The sequence below is a fragment of the Cervus elaphus genome, chromosome 10 (genome assembly GCF_910594005.1).
Source record: "Cervus elaphus chromosome 10, mCerEla1.1, whole genome shotgun sequence".
Taxonomy (NCBI): Eukaryota; Metazoa; Chordata; class Mammalia; order Artiodactyla; family Cervidae; genus Cervus; species Cervus elaphus.
In genome coordinates this window covers 53071472-53087368 of record NC_057824.1, presented here as the reverse complement: position 1 = coordinate 53087368, position 15897 = coordinate 53071472, and the positions used below count along the sequence as shown (strand labels likewise).

Here is a 15897-nt window from a genome sequence, read left to right as displayed (position 1 = left end):
GCATTCAGTCTTTCATCTTAAATAAAATGTTAGTTGTAGGTGTTTTACAGATGCCTGTTAGCAAGTTGGGCTTCCCAGGTGGCGTTAGTGGTAAAGAACCCACCTGCCAATGCAGGCAACATTAAGAGATGCAGGTTCGATCCCTAGGTTGGGAAGATCCCCTGGAGGAAGGCATGGTGACCCACCTAGTATTCTTGCCTGGAGAATCGCATGAACAAAGGAGTCTGGAGGGCTACAGTCCAGGGGGTCGCAAAGAGTCAGACAAGACTGAAGTGGCTTAGCAAGTTTAGTAAGTTCCTTTTAATTCCTACTTTGAGAGTTGTAGTTGTTGTTGGTTTTTTCCCTTTAATCTGATAGCTCAGTTGGTGAAGAATCCACCTGCAATGCAGGAGACCCTGGTTTGATTCCTGGGTCAGGAAGATCCACTGGAGAAGGGATAGGCTACCAACTCCAGATTCTTGGGCTTCCCTTATGGCTCAGCTGGTAAAGAATCTGCCTACAATGCGGGAAACCTGGCTTCAATCCCTAGGTTGGGAAGATCCCCTGGAGAAGGGAAAGACTCCCCACTCCAGTACTCTGACCTGGAGAATTCCATGGAGTCCATGGGTTCGCAAAGAGTTGGACACGACTGAGCAACTTTCAATTTCACTTTTCCTTTAGTCACTATTGGAGGTTCAATTTTGTCAAACAAGTTTTCTAAATTGATTAAGATGATCATGTTTTCTAAACTCTATTGATAATGGCAAATTACCCTGATGAATATTCAGATGTTGAACCAGCCTTATGTTTGTAAGATAAACCCTACTTGAATTAGGATAAATTGTGATTTTTACGTATTTCTTAATTTGATTTTTCTAGTATTTTATTAAGGATTTTTGCATCTATGTTCTCAGGCCTGTAGTTTACTTTTCTTTCTTTTTATGTTCACCTTTTTCTGATTTTGATGTCAGCTTAATGCTTTAGAAGGTCTTTTATTTCCTTCTTCAAATGCTTAGTAAAATTAACCATTGAAGATTATATGCTTAATAGTTTTCATTTTTGGAAGTGTTTAATTTTCTATTCAAATATTTGATAGCTATTTGACTACTCAGGTCATAGAGTTCTTCTTGAGTAGATTGGAAGTGTGTTTCTTTAAAGACATTTGTTCATTTCATCTAAGTTGTTGACTTAATGAGCATGAAGATACTCAAAATGTCCTTTTATTCTTTTAGCATCAGTAGAGTTTATAGAGGTGTCTCCTGTTATTGGTGATGTTGGTAATTTGCAATTTCTATTTATTTTTTATCAGTCTGGCTAGAAGTTTATTGATTTTTAAAAGAACAGCTTTTGGATTCATTGTTTTTTTTTTCTATTATTGTTAATTTTTATTTCATTGATTTCTGCTCTTTTTCTTCACTATTTTACTTCTTTTTAAATTTTCTCTTGTAGGTTCTTGAAGTTTAGATTCTAATATAAACATCTAAAGGGTGTTTATTCAGTTCAGTTCAGTTGCTCAGTCGTGTCCGATTCTTTGCAGTCCCATGGACTACAGCACGCCAGGCTTCCCTGTCCATCACCAACTCCCGGAGCTTTCTCAAACTCATGTCCATTGAGTCAGTGATGCCATCCAACCATCTCATCCTCTGTTGTCCCCTTGTCTTCCTGCCTTCAATCTTTCCCAGCATCAGGGTCTTTTCCAATGAGTCAGTTCTTCACATCAGATGGTCAAAGTATTGGAACTTCAGCTTCAGTATCAGTCCTTTCCAATGAATATTCAGGACTGATGTCCTTTAGGATGGACTGGTTGGATCTCCTTGCAGTCTAAGGGACTCTCAAGAGTCTTCTCCGAAACCATAGTACAAAACTATCAATCCTTTGGTGCTCAGCTTTCTTTTTTTTTTTTTTTTTTTTACATTCCTACAAAATCAGTACCTGAAAGCATGCTATCACTTAAGCATCCCCTAAGTACAGGGAGATTTTTGAAGACTTAACTTGGAGTCACAGAAAGTCACTCGACTAGCCATGGTCAAAACTGCATATGACAGCTAAGAAGTTTTAACAAATGCTCAGGTGTCTGAACAGACTAACTCCTGACAGAAGAACACAGAGAATGACTTACACCAAGCACCCTGAATGAGACAAACGATTTTTAACGCAATAAAAATTCTAAACGTGTCATCAACTAAGGGGAAGAATCCAAGGCCCACTTTAAAAAGGGCACACAGATCAACGTCATTTCCTACACAACTGAATGTTAAGTGAAGAGCTCTAACTTTGGGACACTCTGGTAACTTCACAACCTTACAAAATGCTAAGGATCTATTGACAGCCAACAGTTTCGGCCCGGTGTCAGGGCTGCAATGCATCCTGGGATTCCTTCGGGACTGTTCGGGTCCGTGGACATTTAAAACGTAATTACACTTTCGATAACAGGCATTGCAGCGGGGGAAGCTCTCTCGCCTAGGCCCAAGGTGAAGGGAAAACGCGAGCTTTCGTCCGCCCCAACTCCTCAGCGCTCTCAACGCCCATCCGGCCGACTCCTGGCTCCATCTGTCCTGGCTTCTAGGCCTCGTGGCACTGACCCCCTCTCCGTCCCATACGGTTCCCACTTCCCAGCGGGGAACTGCGCCCCTGCGGGGGGCGGTGAGAGGCGACCCCAGGCCCCACCGGTGCGCCCCGCACCCTGCTCCCAGCACCCCGCCCCGCGGGTCGCCCCACGCAGGCCGCCTCCCCGGCCCCGGGTCGCCCCACCCAGGACAGCCGGCGCCGCTGTCAGCGCCCCACGTGCCTCCCGGCCCCACGGCCACGCGTCCCCCGCCGGGCGAGGCGTCCCCCGCCGGGCGAGGCGCGCCCCCGACCCCACCCCGGGCCCCGTCCCAGGTGGGCTCCGGCCCCCAGGCCAGCTGCCCCAGCCCTCGCAGCACGGCTTCCTCCCGTCCCGGGGGCTGATCCGCGTCCCGGTCCTTTACCCGAAGGGCCTCCCGCGCCGCTGCCGGCTCCGTGGTTGTTGGCGGCGGCGCCAGCTGGGGATGCCGGCGACTGAGCCGGGCCCCGCAGGAAGGACGGCACGAACTCGGCGGCGTGGACGTTGGGCACGAAGGGCTTGGCGTTGACGTTGAGTTGCCGGCTGAAGGCCGCGCTGAGGTGCTCACGCTGGGCCTCGGCCGCCGCCGCCGCCAAGGGGCCGCCGGCGCCGCCGCACGGGCCCGGCCCGGGGGCTTCCATGTCCGCCTGGTCCCAGCAGTCGGGCGCCGAGTCGCTGCTGCTGCTGCTCCCGCCGCCGCCGCCGCCGCCGCCACCACTGCCGGGATCCATGATCGGGGGGTGGGGCGGGGGGGGGCGTGTGTGTGGTGAAGAGAGGGCGGGAAATGGAGGCGGGGGCGACGGGCTGGGGAGGAGCAGGCCTCGCTGACCTAGGAAAGCGGCAAGGCAGAAGGGCCGGGGGCTAGCGGCACAATTCCCGGCGTCGTCGCGGGGGCAGCTCAAGTCCCGACTCCGCACTCGCGACGGCGACAGCGGAGACGACGACGTAGACGGCGGCGGCGGCGACTCAACCCTCCTCGTGTGTGCGCGCTGATCTCCTCCCACCCGGCCCCAACCACCTCCGACCGTCTCAGCGCCAACCCCACGCCCGGTGGGGATTGACCCCTCGCTGCCACCCGTACCTTCGCCTCGGTAGTTCTCCGGTGCTCAGCTTGCTTTATAGTCCAACTCTCACATCCATACATGACTACTGGAAAAACCATAGCTTTGACTAGACAGACCTTTGTAGGCAAAGTAATGTCTCTGCTTTTCAATATGTTGTCTAGGTTGGTCATAGCTTTTCTTCCAAGGAGCAAGCATCTTTTAATTTCATTGCTGCAATCACCATCTTCAGTGATTTTGGAGCCCAAAAATATAAAATCTCTTACTGTTTCCATTGTTTCCCCATTTATTTGCCATGAAGTGATGGGACCAGATGCCATGATCTTACTATTTTGAATGTTGAGTTTTTAAGCTAACTTTTTCACTCTCCTCTTTCACTTTCATCAAGAGGCTCTTTAGTTCTTCTTCGCTTTCTGCCATAAGGGTAGTGTCATCTGCATATCTGAGGTTATTGATAGTTCTCCGGGCAATCTTGATTCCAGCTTGTGCTTCATGCAGCCCGCCATTTTTGCATGATGTACTCTGCATATAAGGTAAATAAGCAGGGTGACAATAAACAGCCTTGATGTACTCCTTTCCTGATTTGGAACCAGTCTGTTCTTCCATGTCCAGTTCTAACTGTTGCTTCTTAACCTGCATACAGATTTCTCAGGAGGCAGGTCAGGTGTTCTGGTATTCCCATCTCTTGAAGAATTTTCCACATTTTGTTGTGATCCACACAGTCAAAGGCTTTGGCATAGTCAGTAAAGCAGAAGTAGATGTTTTTCTGGAACTCTTGCTTTTTCGATGATCCAGCACTTTTGAATCCCCAAATTTTGGTATGTTGTGTTTTTCCCTTTTATTAAACTAAAAATGCTTTCTAATTTTCCAGGTGATTTCATCTTTAACTTGTGGGTTACTTTGAAGCATGTTCCTTAATCTACAAGTTTTTAGGGACTCTCCACATATCTTTCTGTTGTTAATTTCAAGTTTAATTCTGTTGAGTCATAAAAGACACTTTTTGTGATTTCAGTTATTTTTCACTTGTTTAGATTTGTTTTGTATGACATAATATATTTCAAATATGTCCATCTCGGTTAAGTTCCACATGTGCTTGAAAAGAGTGTATAGTCTGTTGCTCTTGGGTAGATTTCTAAGTAAATATCCTGTGGATCAGATTCTGTGTGGTGTTGTCTGGCCTTGAAGATCCTTCCTGATGTGCCTTGTCTGCCTTTATTTGTTTTTTGTTTTTTGATGGAGTGTTGAAGTCTCCACCTATCGCAGTAGTTTTGTCAGTTTTGCCTTCTGTACTTGGAAGCTCTGTTGCGTCCACATTCAGGACGGTTGGGTTGTCTTGATGGACAGATCACATCATCGTCATGTCACGTGCTTCTTTATCATCAGTCTTATTGCTTGGTAGGATATTTACTTTGATATTAATGTAATGACAGCAGATTTATTTTAATTAGTGTTTTCAAGTATTTTTTCCCATTCTTTTACTTTTAAGCTATTTTAAAAAGGGGGGGGGGTCCCTCTTTTCTCATATTTCAGACACAGTGACCCTGTGGGCTCACAAAAGGGTAAGACTTTATCATTTGTTCAGCTTTTCCTCATGTTTGATGGGTGTGCTTCCCAGCGGCCTACACCCTCGGCGCAGTAATGCCTGTGGCCGTTTTCAGTCCACAACTTCAGGCTGGTGCTGAGTGGGAAGTGAGGAGGACAGTCTTCCTGGTGTTGTATGGAGGGAGGGACCAGCGACAGCGCAGCCAAAGAAGACGGGAGCGGATGGGCGACTTGGAGTCTGGAGTGGAGGGCTGGGAGGAGGTGAGTCTTTCTCATCTCTGCCGGATGACATGAGATTTTGAAGAAGAGCGTAATGAAAGCTGCAGTGATTTTCAACAGGACCATGCTGAGTCCTCACGTGTTCTGTGCCAAGAGACGCGTGTCTCTTTTTCTGCTCCTGGAGCCAAAGGATCCTCTGGGATTCGCTGTCTTTCCTTTGAAACAAGTTCCTAAAGAACCAGGATCTTCCCATGTGTCCTGCAGAAAGTTGGACGGCACAGCCAGCAGGCCTGCCCCCTCTGCAGAGGCCGTCCTTCAGAGGGCGGCCGGGTCCCGTCTCTGCCATTTCCAGAAGCCCGCTGATTTCCCCCTGCCCTCCGTGTACGCTCTCCACCTCTGCATCCAGCATCCGGGGCCGTCCCCACAGGGACCCGTCCGCTTTCTGAGCCCCCTTCTCCCCCAGCACCCATGTCCAGCCACGCTCGTTATCCTCTCACCACTCACCAGGTTTCTCATCACCGCATGCCTTTGCGGACTCCACTTTCCCCGATGTGAACGCTTTTCTCAAGGCCTTTCCGCCCTGGAAGGCCTGCGCTTTGTCCCAGCCGTTGTGTGGTGCCTCCTGGTCTGAAGCCTTCCGCTGGCGCCTGGAGCAGAGGCTCCGCCTGTGTGTGCACGAGAGGGAGCTGCCTGTGACAACGCAAGTTGAAAGTGAGCGGCTCCCCAGGAATGTGACTTCCTTGGAGGCCTCTGGGCAGGCACGTAATTGGGCTCAATAGCTCTTCAATAAAAGAAATGGAAAGTGGAAATTTTTTTAATGGTGGTTTCTATGGCAGACAAAGAGAAATTTAGCCTCTGAATGGACAAGTCAGTACATGTGAAAAGGGATTTTTTTAATCTATAAAGGATAACTGGGCTTGAAAACAGAATGATATATAACAGGGGATGCAGAGGCCTAGATCAAACCTTGCCTTGATCTCAAATGCTGGCTAACTGAAAAAAAATCAGAGAAAGTTTCTGTTTGCTGTCTATCTTGAGACCCCTGGGAAAGGTTCACCCATGGGTTGAGATGACCTGGTCCACTCTTCTGCCTGTGCCTTTAAGAATTCTCCAACGGAAAGTGAGGGGTAGCCCAGCTCTTTCTTGTTGTAACATCATGATTAGCTGCCAAAACCGCGCAACACCCTCCGGGTTCGCAGCGCCGAGCATGCGGGTGAGTCGTGAGCGGCAGCTCAGGGTCTCTTCTCTCCCCTCCCCCCTCCACCTCCTGCCGGCGTCCTGCTGCCCCCGCCTCCCTGGAGCAGTGCCGACTGCACCCCCGCAGAACGTGCAGGTGGAAGCCGTGAACTCCACGACCATCCAGTTCCTGTGGAACCCTCCGCCTCAGCAGTTCATCAACGGCATCAACCAGGGATACAAGGTACGCCTGGGGCCACAGCCAGTGAGGGGCCGCCCCAGCCCTCACCTCACCCCTCACCCCTCGTCACGGTCTTATGATCGGGAGGGGGCCCCCCGCACCTCGTTTCATCAGGAACCCACGGCGTCCAGTTACAGATAATGTTGCCCTGGGCGGGGTCTCCTTTCGTCCACGGTCTTATCATCAGCCACACTGACTCATAAACTCTAATGACTGGTTGTCCGCAGGATGGTTCATGGGAATTCCCCAGTGGTCCAGTGGTTAGCACTCTGCGCTTTCACTGCCACGGGTGCAGGTTCAATCCCTGGGTGGGGTACTAAGATCCCGCAAGCCGCATGGCACAGCCAAAAAAAAACAAAAAAGGATGGTTCAGTTAGGACTGAGCAACGTTATGAGAACGGCTGTCCATTTAAAATGACCGGCGGGAGACCCGTCCTGGCAGACTGGAATCAGCACACGCACGGACCGCTTCCTCCCGGAAGGGGGGCCTCTCCGAGGAGCGCAGAGCGCGCACCTGAGTGAGGCTCCTACCGAGTAACGACGAGGAGGTGCCCCCTCTGCTGCAGGACGAGTTCCGTGTGTGGAGCCAGACCCGCTGACCGGGGCCCCTCCCTGGGCTGAACGGAGACGCGACGCGCTCCTGCCTGCCCTGTGCCGCGTCTGAGCTGCAGCCTCTGACCTTCAGGGCGGCGTCTGCATGCAGTTTCCAGAGGCACCGCTCTCCTTTCTTTCTGGATAGGCATCTCCTGGTTGGGGCGGGGAGCCCGCCTCCATTTTCCCTGCAGTGTGGTGTATTCACACATCTTCTGCAGTAGCAGCTCAGCCCAAGGGTTCCACCTAGTTTGCTTAAAAACTTGATGATTTCAGATTCAGAGAGTGTTATTTCCTCAGAACACAGTTCATTTCCGCCCCCCGCCCCCCGGCTCCCGATTTGGAGTCAGCTTACTAAAACACTTGTTTTTCACTAGAAAGATAGGCATAGTTGGAAATTTGTCCTGTCTTTTCTTTTCTCCCAGAGGTAGCTACAGTCAGAAGTTTTGAAATCATATTGATCAGTGAAGATCTTACTGGCAAGACCGGGGCATTCATTCAGTGGCTTGGTTGTCAGCTTTCTCTTCTACATAAACACGCTCCTTGTCCTGTGGTGTGTCCATTTTCAGACCTAGCTAGCCCTAGAAGTGTTTGGTGTCAGAGGAATTAAAAGTCACACTCATACATAATGTGGCCAAAACATTAAAATGAGTTCCTTGGGAATGTGTATTTATACTCTATTTCTGGTGACTCAGGTGGTAAAGAATCTGCAGGAGACTCAGGTTCGATCCCTGGGTCAGGAAGATCCCCAGAGAAGGAAATGGCAACCCACCCCAGTATTCTTGCCTGGGAAATCCCATGGACAGAGGAGCCTGGTAGGTTACAGTCCATGGGGTCGCAAAGAGTCAGACACGACTGAGCAACTTCACTTTCTTTCTTTCTTTCCATTGAACTGAGGACTTCTTTTTGAGTCAGAGTACATGCCCATCCAGAAAAAATATTTGTATTGATGTTTCATTGTACAGATCCATTCAGATAACAGGTAATGTCATCTTTACTTCTTAATATTAAATATATATATGTTCTGTAGCATGTGTAAGTGAAGTTGAAAGTTTGAGAAGTGTCTTTTTTCCCAATGTGAGTTAGAGTAGTTTTTTATATACACGTGTATGAAATGCATATAGAAACATACATGTGCCCAGTTGCTCAGTTCTGTCCAACGCTTTGTGACCCCGTGGACTGCAGCTCGCCAGGCTCTTCTGTCCATGGAACTCTCCAGGCAAGAATACTGGAGTGCATTGTCCTCTGCTTCTCCGGGGGATCTTCCCGACCCAGGGATCAAAGTCACATCTCCTGCATTGGCAGGCGGAGTCTTTACCACTGTGCCGCCTGGGAAGCCCGTAAATATACATATTTGTACTCAAGTAGTCTGTGAGATATCTTTTAAAATCAATGTTTTTCAGTGAGATTTTAGAATGACTGTGCCTTCTTCAAAGACATATTATCGCAAAATAAAATTTTGGTGCGGACTTGAGGTGAAATCATGAAATTAAATCTCCTTTTCAACCCCATTCCATCCCAGCTTCTGGCTTGGCCGGACGATGTCCCTGAAGCTGTCACTGTCGTCACCATCGCTCCAGATTTCCACGGAGTCCACCATGGGTACATCACCAACCTGAAGAAGTTTACCGCTTACTTCACGTCAGTTCTGTGCTTCACCACCCCCGGGGACGGGCCGCCGAGCACGCCACAGCTCATATGGACGCATGAAGACAGTGAGTGCCCTCTCCAAGGGTCTCATCAAGACCCCTCAGTCATCAAAGAGGTTGGGGCCGCTGTCATGCCCAGCTTAGCTTCGTGTGGTCTATGGGGTGTGGGTGAGCCAAGAGAAATAAGCTGGGAGCTGGCCAGAGGCGTCTCGACGGCTCAGTTAAGACTCGTAGACGGAGCCGTCTAGGCACTCAGGACCACGGAAGGACTTCCCGCGGGGCTGTGGCTCAAGTGGTTTCAAAGCTCCGTCTGGAGGTTTCGTGGTGACGGACTAGAGGCAAAGGTGATGCAGTCTGGGGAGAAGGCGGATTATCATGACAGCCTGTATCCCAGACGCGGGGCTCGCGCTGGCGGAGACCTGGAGACGTGTCACAAAGAACCGGGGGCTGGTGAGACCCGGGGGGTGGGGGTGGGTAGAAGGGGTTCTCCAGGAGGACTCCGCAAACTTTGGCTCGGGTGACGGGTAGGTGGTGACGACTGCAACCGGAATGTGAAGGCAGGCCCAGGGTTGGGACGTGGGGCTCAGTCGGGACCCGCTCACGTCGAGGCAGCAGAGGGCCTGAAGAAGCAGGTCGGGAGTCCAGCGGTTAGCGACTGTGGCCGTGCTCTCCAGGAAAGGTTGGGGGCTATAACTGAAGCGTGTGGTCTCACCACAGATGGAAAGGCTTGAAAACCTCAGGGCATCTGAGTATGAGGTCCTTGGCAGTTAAACCACCCAAGTGGGTGCAGTCACTTTGGGGCCCGGGGGCTTCAGAGAAGCAGGAGGCTGACGAGGCTCTGGCCCCGCCATGTGCAAGGAGGCTGGTTGGAGACTGCGTGCTGGGGGCACGAGCAGGGGGCCCGGGGTGGGGGGCTCTGGAAGAGGAGGAGGTCTGCTTGCAGGAAGGCCCCTTCTCCCCTGAAGGAAACACAGCTGGTCTCCTTTACGACCGCAGGCGGGTGGGGAGGGGAGCCCCCCGCCCCCATAGTTGAGGGAGGCGGCAGTGAATTCTCAGAGCGTCTATCGGGCACCCCTCGTGGCTCTTCATCATTTGGACATTTCCTTCCATTTCATTATTGAGAGAAGAGTCCAGGGCAGCATCTCAGCTCCAACCACAGCAGGTCCAACTCAACATTGGGCTTTACTTTCCAGAGGACACTTACTAAAAATAACAAGCGGCAAAAGCAGGGAACTTCTTCAGATAAATGAGAGAAGAGTCCTGGCTGAATTCTTTACTTAAAAAGCTCTGTGGTTGCCAGTTAGACAGACACAGCGGACATAAGACTGAGCAAACTCCAGGAGACAGTGGAGGTCAGGGGAGCCTGGCATGCTGCAGACCATGGGGTCGCAAAGAGCCGGACACGACTGAGCGACTGGACAACAACAAAGACAGACACAGACAGTGCAGAAATATCTCATAATGCTGGGCAGCCAGGGAACAGGACCTTCAAGGCCCCGGGCCCCCCGTTAGTACAGAGGAGAAATGAGGAATTTCTTGAGAGTTGAGAGAAGTAGCAGTGACATCATCTTTTTAGGATTTTCTAACTGAACCACCATTTTCTGATAGAAAGGGAGCCTGTTGGTCCTACCTAGAAAGACAGAGCATCCTTGTAGGCGTGGACAGTCTCCCTGAAAGACAGGAGGTAGGGCTACTGTTGGGCTTCCCAGGTGGCGCTAGTGGTAATGAACCCACCTGCCAATGCAGGAGACATAAGAGATGCGGGTTCGATCCCTGGGTCAGGAAGCTCCCCTGGGAGAGGGCATGGCCAGCCACTCCAGCATTCTTGCCTGGAGAATCTCATGGACAGAGGAGCCTGGCGGGCTGCAGTCCACGGGGTGCAGTCAGACACTAGTACACGACTGAGCACATACGGGGCTGCTATCAGCTCTGGGGGTGCAGCCTTTAGAACAGGACCTGGGGCCCTGCATGCCAGCAAAGTGGCCCCCATCACCCCACAGTGACGACGCAGATGGCGCCCTGGCTAGTTCTGCACACGCAGCGGGCCTCCTTCTCCAAAGCTCTAATGAAATAAGAACTGTGGGGAGGGGGTGGGGGTGGGCAGCGCAGTAGAGAGGAAACAGAATATAAATTTAAGCCGAGACGCTGCCAGCTGGTTCCAGCAGAGCTAGAGGACAAGCATATGTGGGCAGGAATCCAGGAAGCAGAAACACTGAGAACATAAAAGGAGCAAAAAGCTTTCTTCACTGTTCTATCGATCGAAAAAAAGAACAAGTCAGTTCAAAAATCCGTCAGAATGTCTTTCTGGAATCTTAGAATTGGAGGAGGACGAGATGGTCTTGACAGCCATCCTATTTTACCGTGTTCCAAACTCAAAAGAGTGAAATTTGTCAGAGTGTGTGAGCTTATCCATAAAGAGTCTTTTGAAAGTTTCGCCCAGATGAGTGAATTTGCTGAGGCTGTTATCATTTTTTTTAAAAAAATCATGAGGTGTGTTCGGAGGCTTTGTCCAAGTACCAACTGGGTACCAGGCGTGGAATTCGCCTTAAAATCCTGCTGTCTCTGCAAGGTTGACAGTGGGCAGAACAGGGCTGAGGCTGGTCGGCTGGAATCCCTGAGCTCGGCCCCTGGACAGACACCAGGCACCATCGACTTCGTGCTCTCCTGTTCTAGGCTGAAAAAGCTGCTCTTTGTTATTATGAGAAAGCTCTCCAAGTGGCCTTGCCCAGAGGTGTCCAGGGGAGGCCAGTGGGAACCTGGTTCCCCGCCCGGCGAGGAGCACCCTTGTCTCTGCTCCGAGCCTGCTTCTGCGCCTCCTTTTCCTCCCCCTGATGTGTCCGCTGCGCTTCTCCTGAAAAAGGGCAGGGGGTGCCTGGGGGGGGGGGGCGCGCCACCGCAGAGAGGTGGGCGGAGCAGGACTGGTGAACTGCGGGCCCGAGGGGTGCCCTCCAGGCGCCCCACGGTGCCTGGCTCGGGGCTCGGGACGCAGGGGACCCCCACTCTCCCCCCCTCGCCGGCCCCCACCCCATCTGACCGCTGCGCTCCAGGGTCTCCTTTCCCACCTGCCCCCCCCCCACGGCATAGAGGGGGACCTCACGGGCACGTGTGACCCGTCACTGTGGGCATCGTCACCCGTCACCTCTTCCCACCTCCTGGGGAGGCGGCCCCGAGGGGACCGGGTGTGGGGGCGCTGGAGCACTCAGCCTGGAGGAGCTGAAGCAGGCGATGGGCTCAGAGCCCCCTGGTGGCCCCTGCGGTCCCTCCAGGGCAGGCAGGAGACCCGGGTGCCAGACCCAGCTCCGGGCTGGCCCCCGCGCATCCCTGCCCTGAGCCTGGCGTGGAATTCTCCAGTTGGAGAAGCGGGGCGGGGTCAGAGCAGACTCCTGACATGCCTCTGGGCCTGAGAGTCCAGACCTGTTTAGCTCACGTCTTGGCCTTTCAGGCCTTTTCTCTCCGGCACTTTGCAAAGCGACAGTAAGCTCTTCTTAGAAACGGCTCTATGTTCTGATGGCATGGTAACTGACAACTGGTAACAACGGCAGCCACGTCAGTCAGCGTTTTTGTGGTGCCGGGGACATGCTGACCGCTTTCGTGTTTTATTACATTTTTTCTCACAATTACCTTGCAGCGTGAGTTACTTTTGTATTCCCTGTTTCGCAGATGAGCGAACTAAGGCTTAGCCACTCTAAGGACCGCAGAGCCGGCCGGCAGGGGACCAGGCTTCTGCCCGGCCGAGCCCAGCGTTGAGCCAACGGCAGCTCTGCTGCGCTGCGCTCCTGCCTTAGGAGGAGGCTATGGTCAGGGAAACTCTAGGGAAACATGCAATCGTTGTTGGAAATTCCTCACGCCTGCCCTGCCCCTGGGCTCCCTGGGAGAGTAAGTGCAGGTTACAGCTTAGATCAGGCTGGCAGGCATCGGCTGGCGACCAGGTATGGCCGGCCCGGCCTCCTGGCCCCACACGAGACAGACACACAAGACTACAGAGGCGTCAGGGACGCTGGGGTCAGCAGCAGCCTTCAGGGTCCAACCACCCGATTGTTCAACTCGATCCGATCAGGAGAAAGAGAAGGGATCTCGTCTGCATCTCCCGCTGCCGGTCTCTGCAGTTCTTGGCAAGGCCAGGGTGAGGCCGACAGAGAGCATGTATGTGACCGTAGCCCGGTCCCCTCTGACACCTCAGACCCTGTCCTTCTGGGTTTTCTCTGGCTTTTCCTGAGGGCTCTGACCTTGGTCCTGGCTCCCGCCTCCTTCCACAGATAGACTGTTCCACACCAATCCAACTGGAGAGAATCAGGCCACATGCTAACAGATGTCTTTGGTTCTCATTTCCAGAACCAGGAGCTGTGGGCCACCTGAGTTTCACGGAGATTCTGGACACGTCTCTCAAGGTCAGCTGGCAGGAGCCCCTGGAGAAAAATGGCATCATTACAGGTAAGGGTCTCTGTGGTCAGAAAAAGGAGAAACAAGTCTGCCCCACACAGTGGGATGGACACAGCTCCAGGCGCCACGGCTGGCAGCACCCAGGTGCCCACGGCCTGCAGGGTGACTGGCACGGGGCCAGTGGAGGAGGGAGGGACCTGTCCCGGGGGCCTCGCTTCCTGCGGGCCCCCCCTGGCCAGGCTGCAGCCTCCGGGTGTGGAGGCTCGGTCTCGTGGGCTTGTTGAACAGGCCTCTGACATCTCTGCCCAGGAGACTCGTGCCCCAGGTGTGTCCCCTCATGGGCCGTAATCTCGTGGCCGTGCAGGGAGGTGACAGCTGAGGAGGCTGGGGCTGGGGCGGGCAGGGAGAGCCGAATGCAGGCGCCATGATGGGGCGGCCCTGTCCCCCGCCTCCCCTGTCCCCCGCCTCCCCCACCCCCGGTCCCGGAGAGCAGCCAAGCCACGCCTGTCCCCTGCCCCGGATGCCAGGCCCCCGGGGCGCAGCTGCAGGTGAGGGGCGTCCAGGGAGCAGGGACCGCCTCCCTCTCCTGCAGTGTGGTCTCAGGGGAACGGCTTGATTTCATTCTGAAGAAGAGGCTTCTGAAGAACGTTCCAGGTTATAGGGCTGAATTTCCACTTAAATCGCGTCATCCACACACAGCACGGGGGTCGGCCCAGGCTCCCCGTCCAGGCCCAAGGGAAGGCTTCACGTCTTTGCTTCACGTCTTCCTGGGGACTGTGCTGCCGGCCAGGAGAAGGCCGGAGGGTTCTGCTTCCTCAGTGGTTAGGTGCAGACAGCTTATCCCGGCAAGTAAACAGCTGTTTGAAAGAAGAAGACGCGTTCATTGAAAGAAGAATGTTTGCAATTCCTTCTTAAGTAACCAGTTAGCTCCCAGTGGGATGCGTGCGCCATGGGCACTGCCCAGCTTCTCCAGCTTGGGATCCGAGTGGACCCCGCCCGCCTCCCGAGCCTCCTGTCCCACGCGGTGTTCACACGGTTCTGTGTCCGCATCTCTCTAACCGCTGGGAACGCAGCAGAGACGGGGCAAATTCGAAGGCTTGCGGCGTGCTCTGATCCTGGGATTGCGACGGGCTCCAGCCGCAGGTTCAGGTGGGGCCTCAGACACAGCCCCCCGCACACAGCCCGGGTTCTGTCCCTGCGCTGAGCTCCCCGCTTCTCTCCCGTTGCTCAGGAAACCTCCCGGTGCCAGCCCGCCCTCTGCCTACCTGCAGGGGGGCCCTCGGCTCACCTGCTCCGACCAGACCCCCTACAGAGGGGAGTGCTCCGATCCAGAAGCTGCCATTAGGGGCACCTTTGCGCCAATGCCGCCTCTGACCCTCACTTTTAAATAGATTCATGAATCTAGATCTGCCCTCAAGAAGCTGTGAATTAAGTCCAGGAAGGGGGAATTTCCCTACTGAAATCAGACCTCCAAAGCCCAGTCTGCTCATACTCTGAGGCCTCTGGGCAGAGGACACAGTGCTGCATGTGTAGGGAAGACGCCCCGCTGTGGACGGGAGTGGAAGGCATGAGACCAAGGTGGGCAGGCCTGGAGCAGAGGAGGGCGGTCGCCCAGAGGAATCCAGCTTCCTGTGGCTTTAAGCTGCGCAAAGCAGGGAAAACAGACTGACCAGCGAGAGGGAAGCAAGCCCAGAAGCACCGAAAGCTGAGCAGCGGCCCCCACGTGGAAGAAGTCCTTTCGGTTCAGCCCCGTGGGGACATCTGTGGCCCGAATTAGCGTGACTTAGAGCTGCAGCTGCCGCTGACTTCAGGGGGACCGGGGCGCGGGGCAGGCAGACCTTTCACCTCCCTTGGCTCGGCCCTGAGGACCCACAGAAAAGGGGTACGTTTCGGAATCCTGGCCCGGATGCCTCGATGGACAGACTCCACCGGAAGGCCTCCCCGCTGACAGTTGCAGCCTCGGCCCCGCCCGGGCCCTCCTAGCACCCGCCCGCCTCTCCCTTCCAGCCTCCCGCCTTGCAGGAAATCCATGGACGTCAACCCCCCCACTCCCCGAGTGGAGCCCACCTCCCCAGGCTGGGCGCCCGCAGCCGACACTCCTGATTGATGATCATCAGTTCCTACAGCTAATAGGGCTTAATGAACCCAATTTCGTGTTTTATTAAACAAATACTTGCAGTCACTGGCAACAGCTACTGTTTGTCATGGAACTTGGCCTTTGCAGCTCGGGCTGTTCAGAGCCGGCCTGGAAGCCCTGGGCTGGAAGCAGGTCTGCAGTGGCGGCTCTGAGGGTCAGCGCTTCAGGCAGATGCTCCGCTCCAACCACGCCTCCCTCGGGGGCCGTTGTCCCTCGTGGTCTGCTCTGTCCTCACCTCGCCCCCCGACTCTGTAAAATGGGCTACAGGGGGAGGGGGCCTTCCCAGAGGCCGGACCCCAGCTTCAGTGTCCCCACAGTCACCCCCCAGGACCCCTCCT

General features: G+C 53.7%; 1 protein-coding gene across 7 annotated transcripts in view; it reads left to right on the top strand.

The window, feature by feature from the left end:
* The window catches only part of SDK1 (sidekick cell adhesion molecule 1), a 740828-nt gene that overhangs the window by 612188 nt on the left and 112743 nt on the right, over positions 1 to 15897 (top strand). For all 7 annotated transcript variants that reach the window (XM_043915387.1, XM_043915391.1, XM_043915392.1 and 4 more), the window contains 3 exons: positions 6690 to 6805; positions 8916 to 9108; positions 13375 to 13473. In XM_043915387.1, coding sequence (XP_043771322.1) covers positions 6690 to 6805; positions 8916 to 9108; positions 13375 to 13473 — 408 coding nt within the window. The remainder of the gene's footprint in view (positions 1 to 6689; positions 6806 to 8915; positions 9109 to 13374; positions 13474 to 15897) is intronic.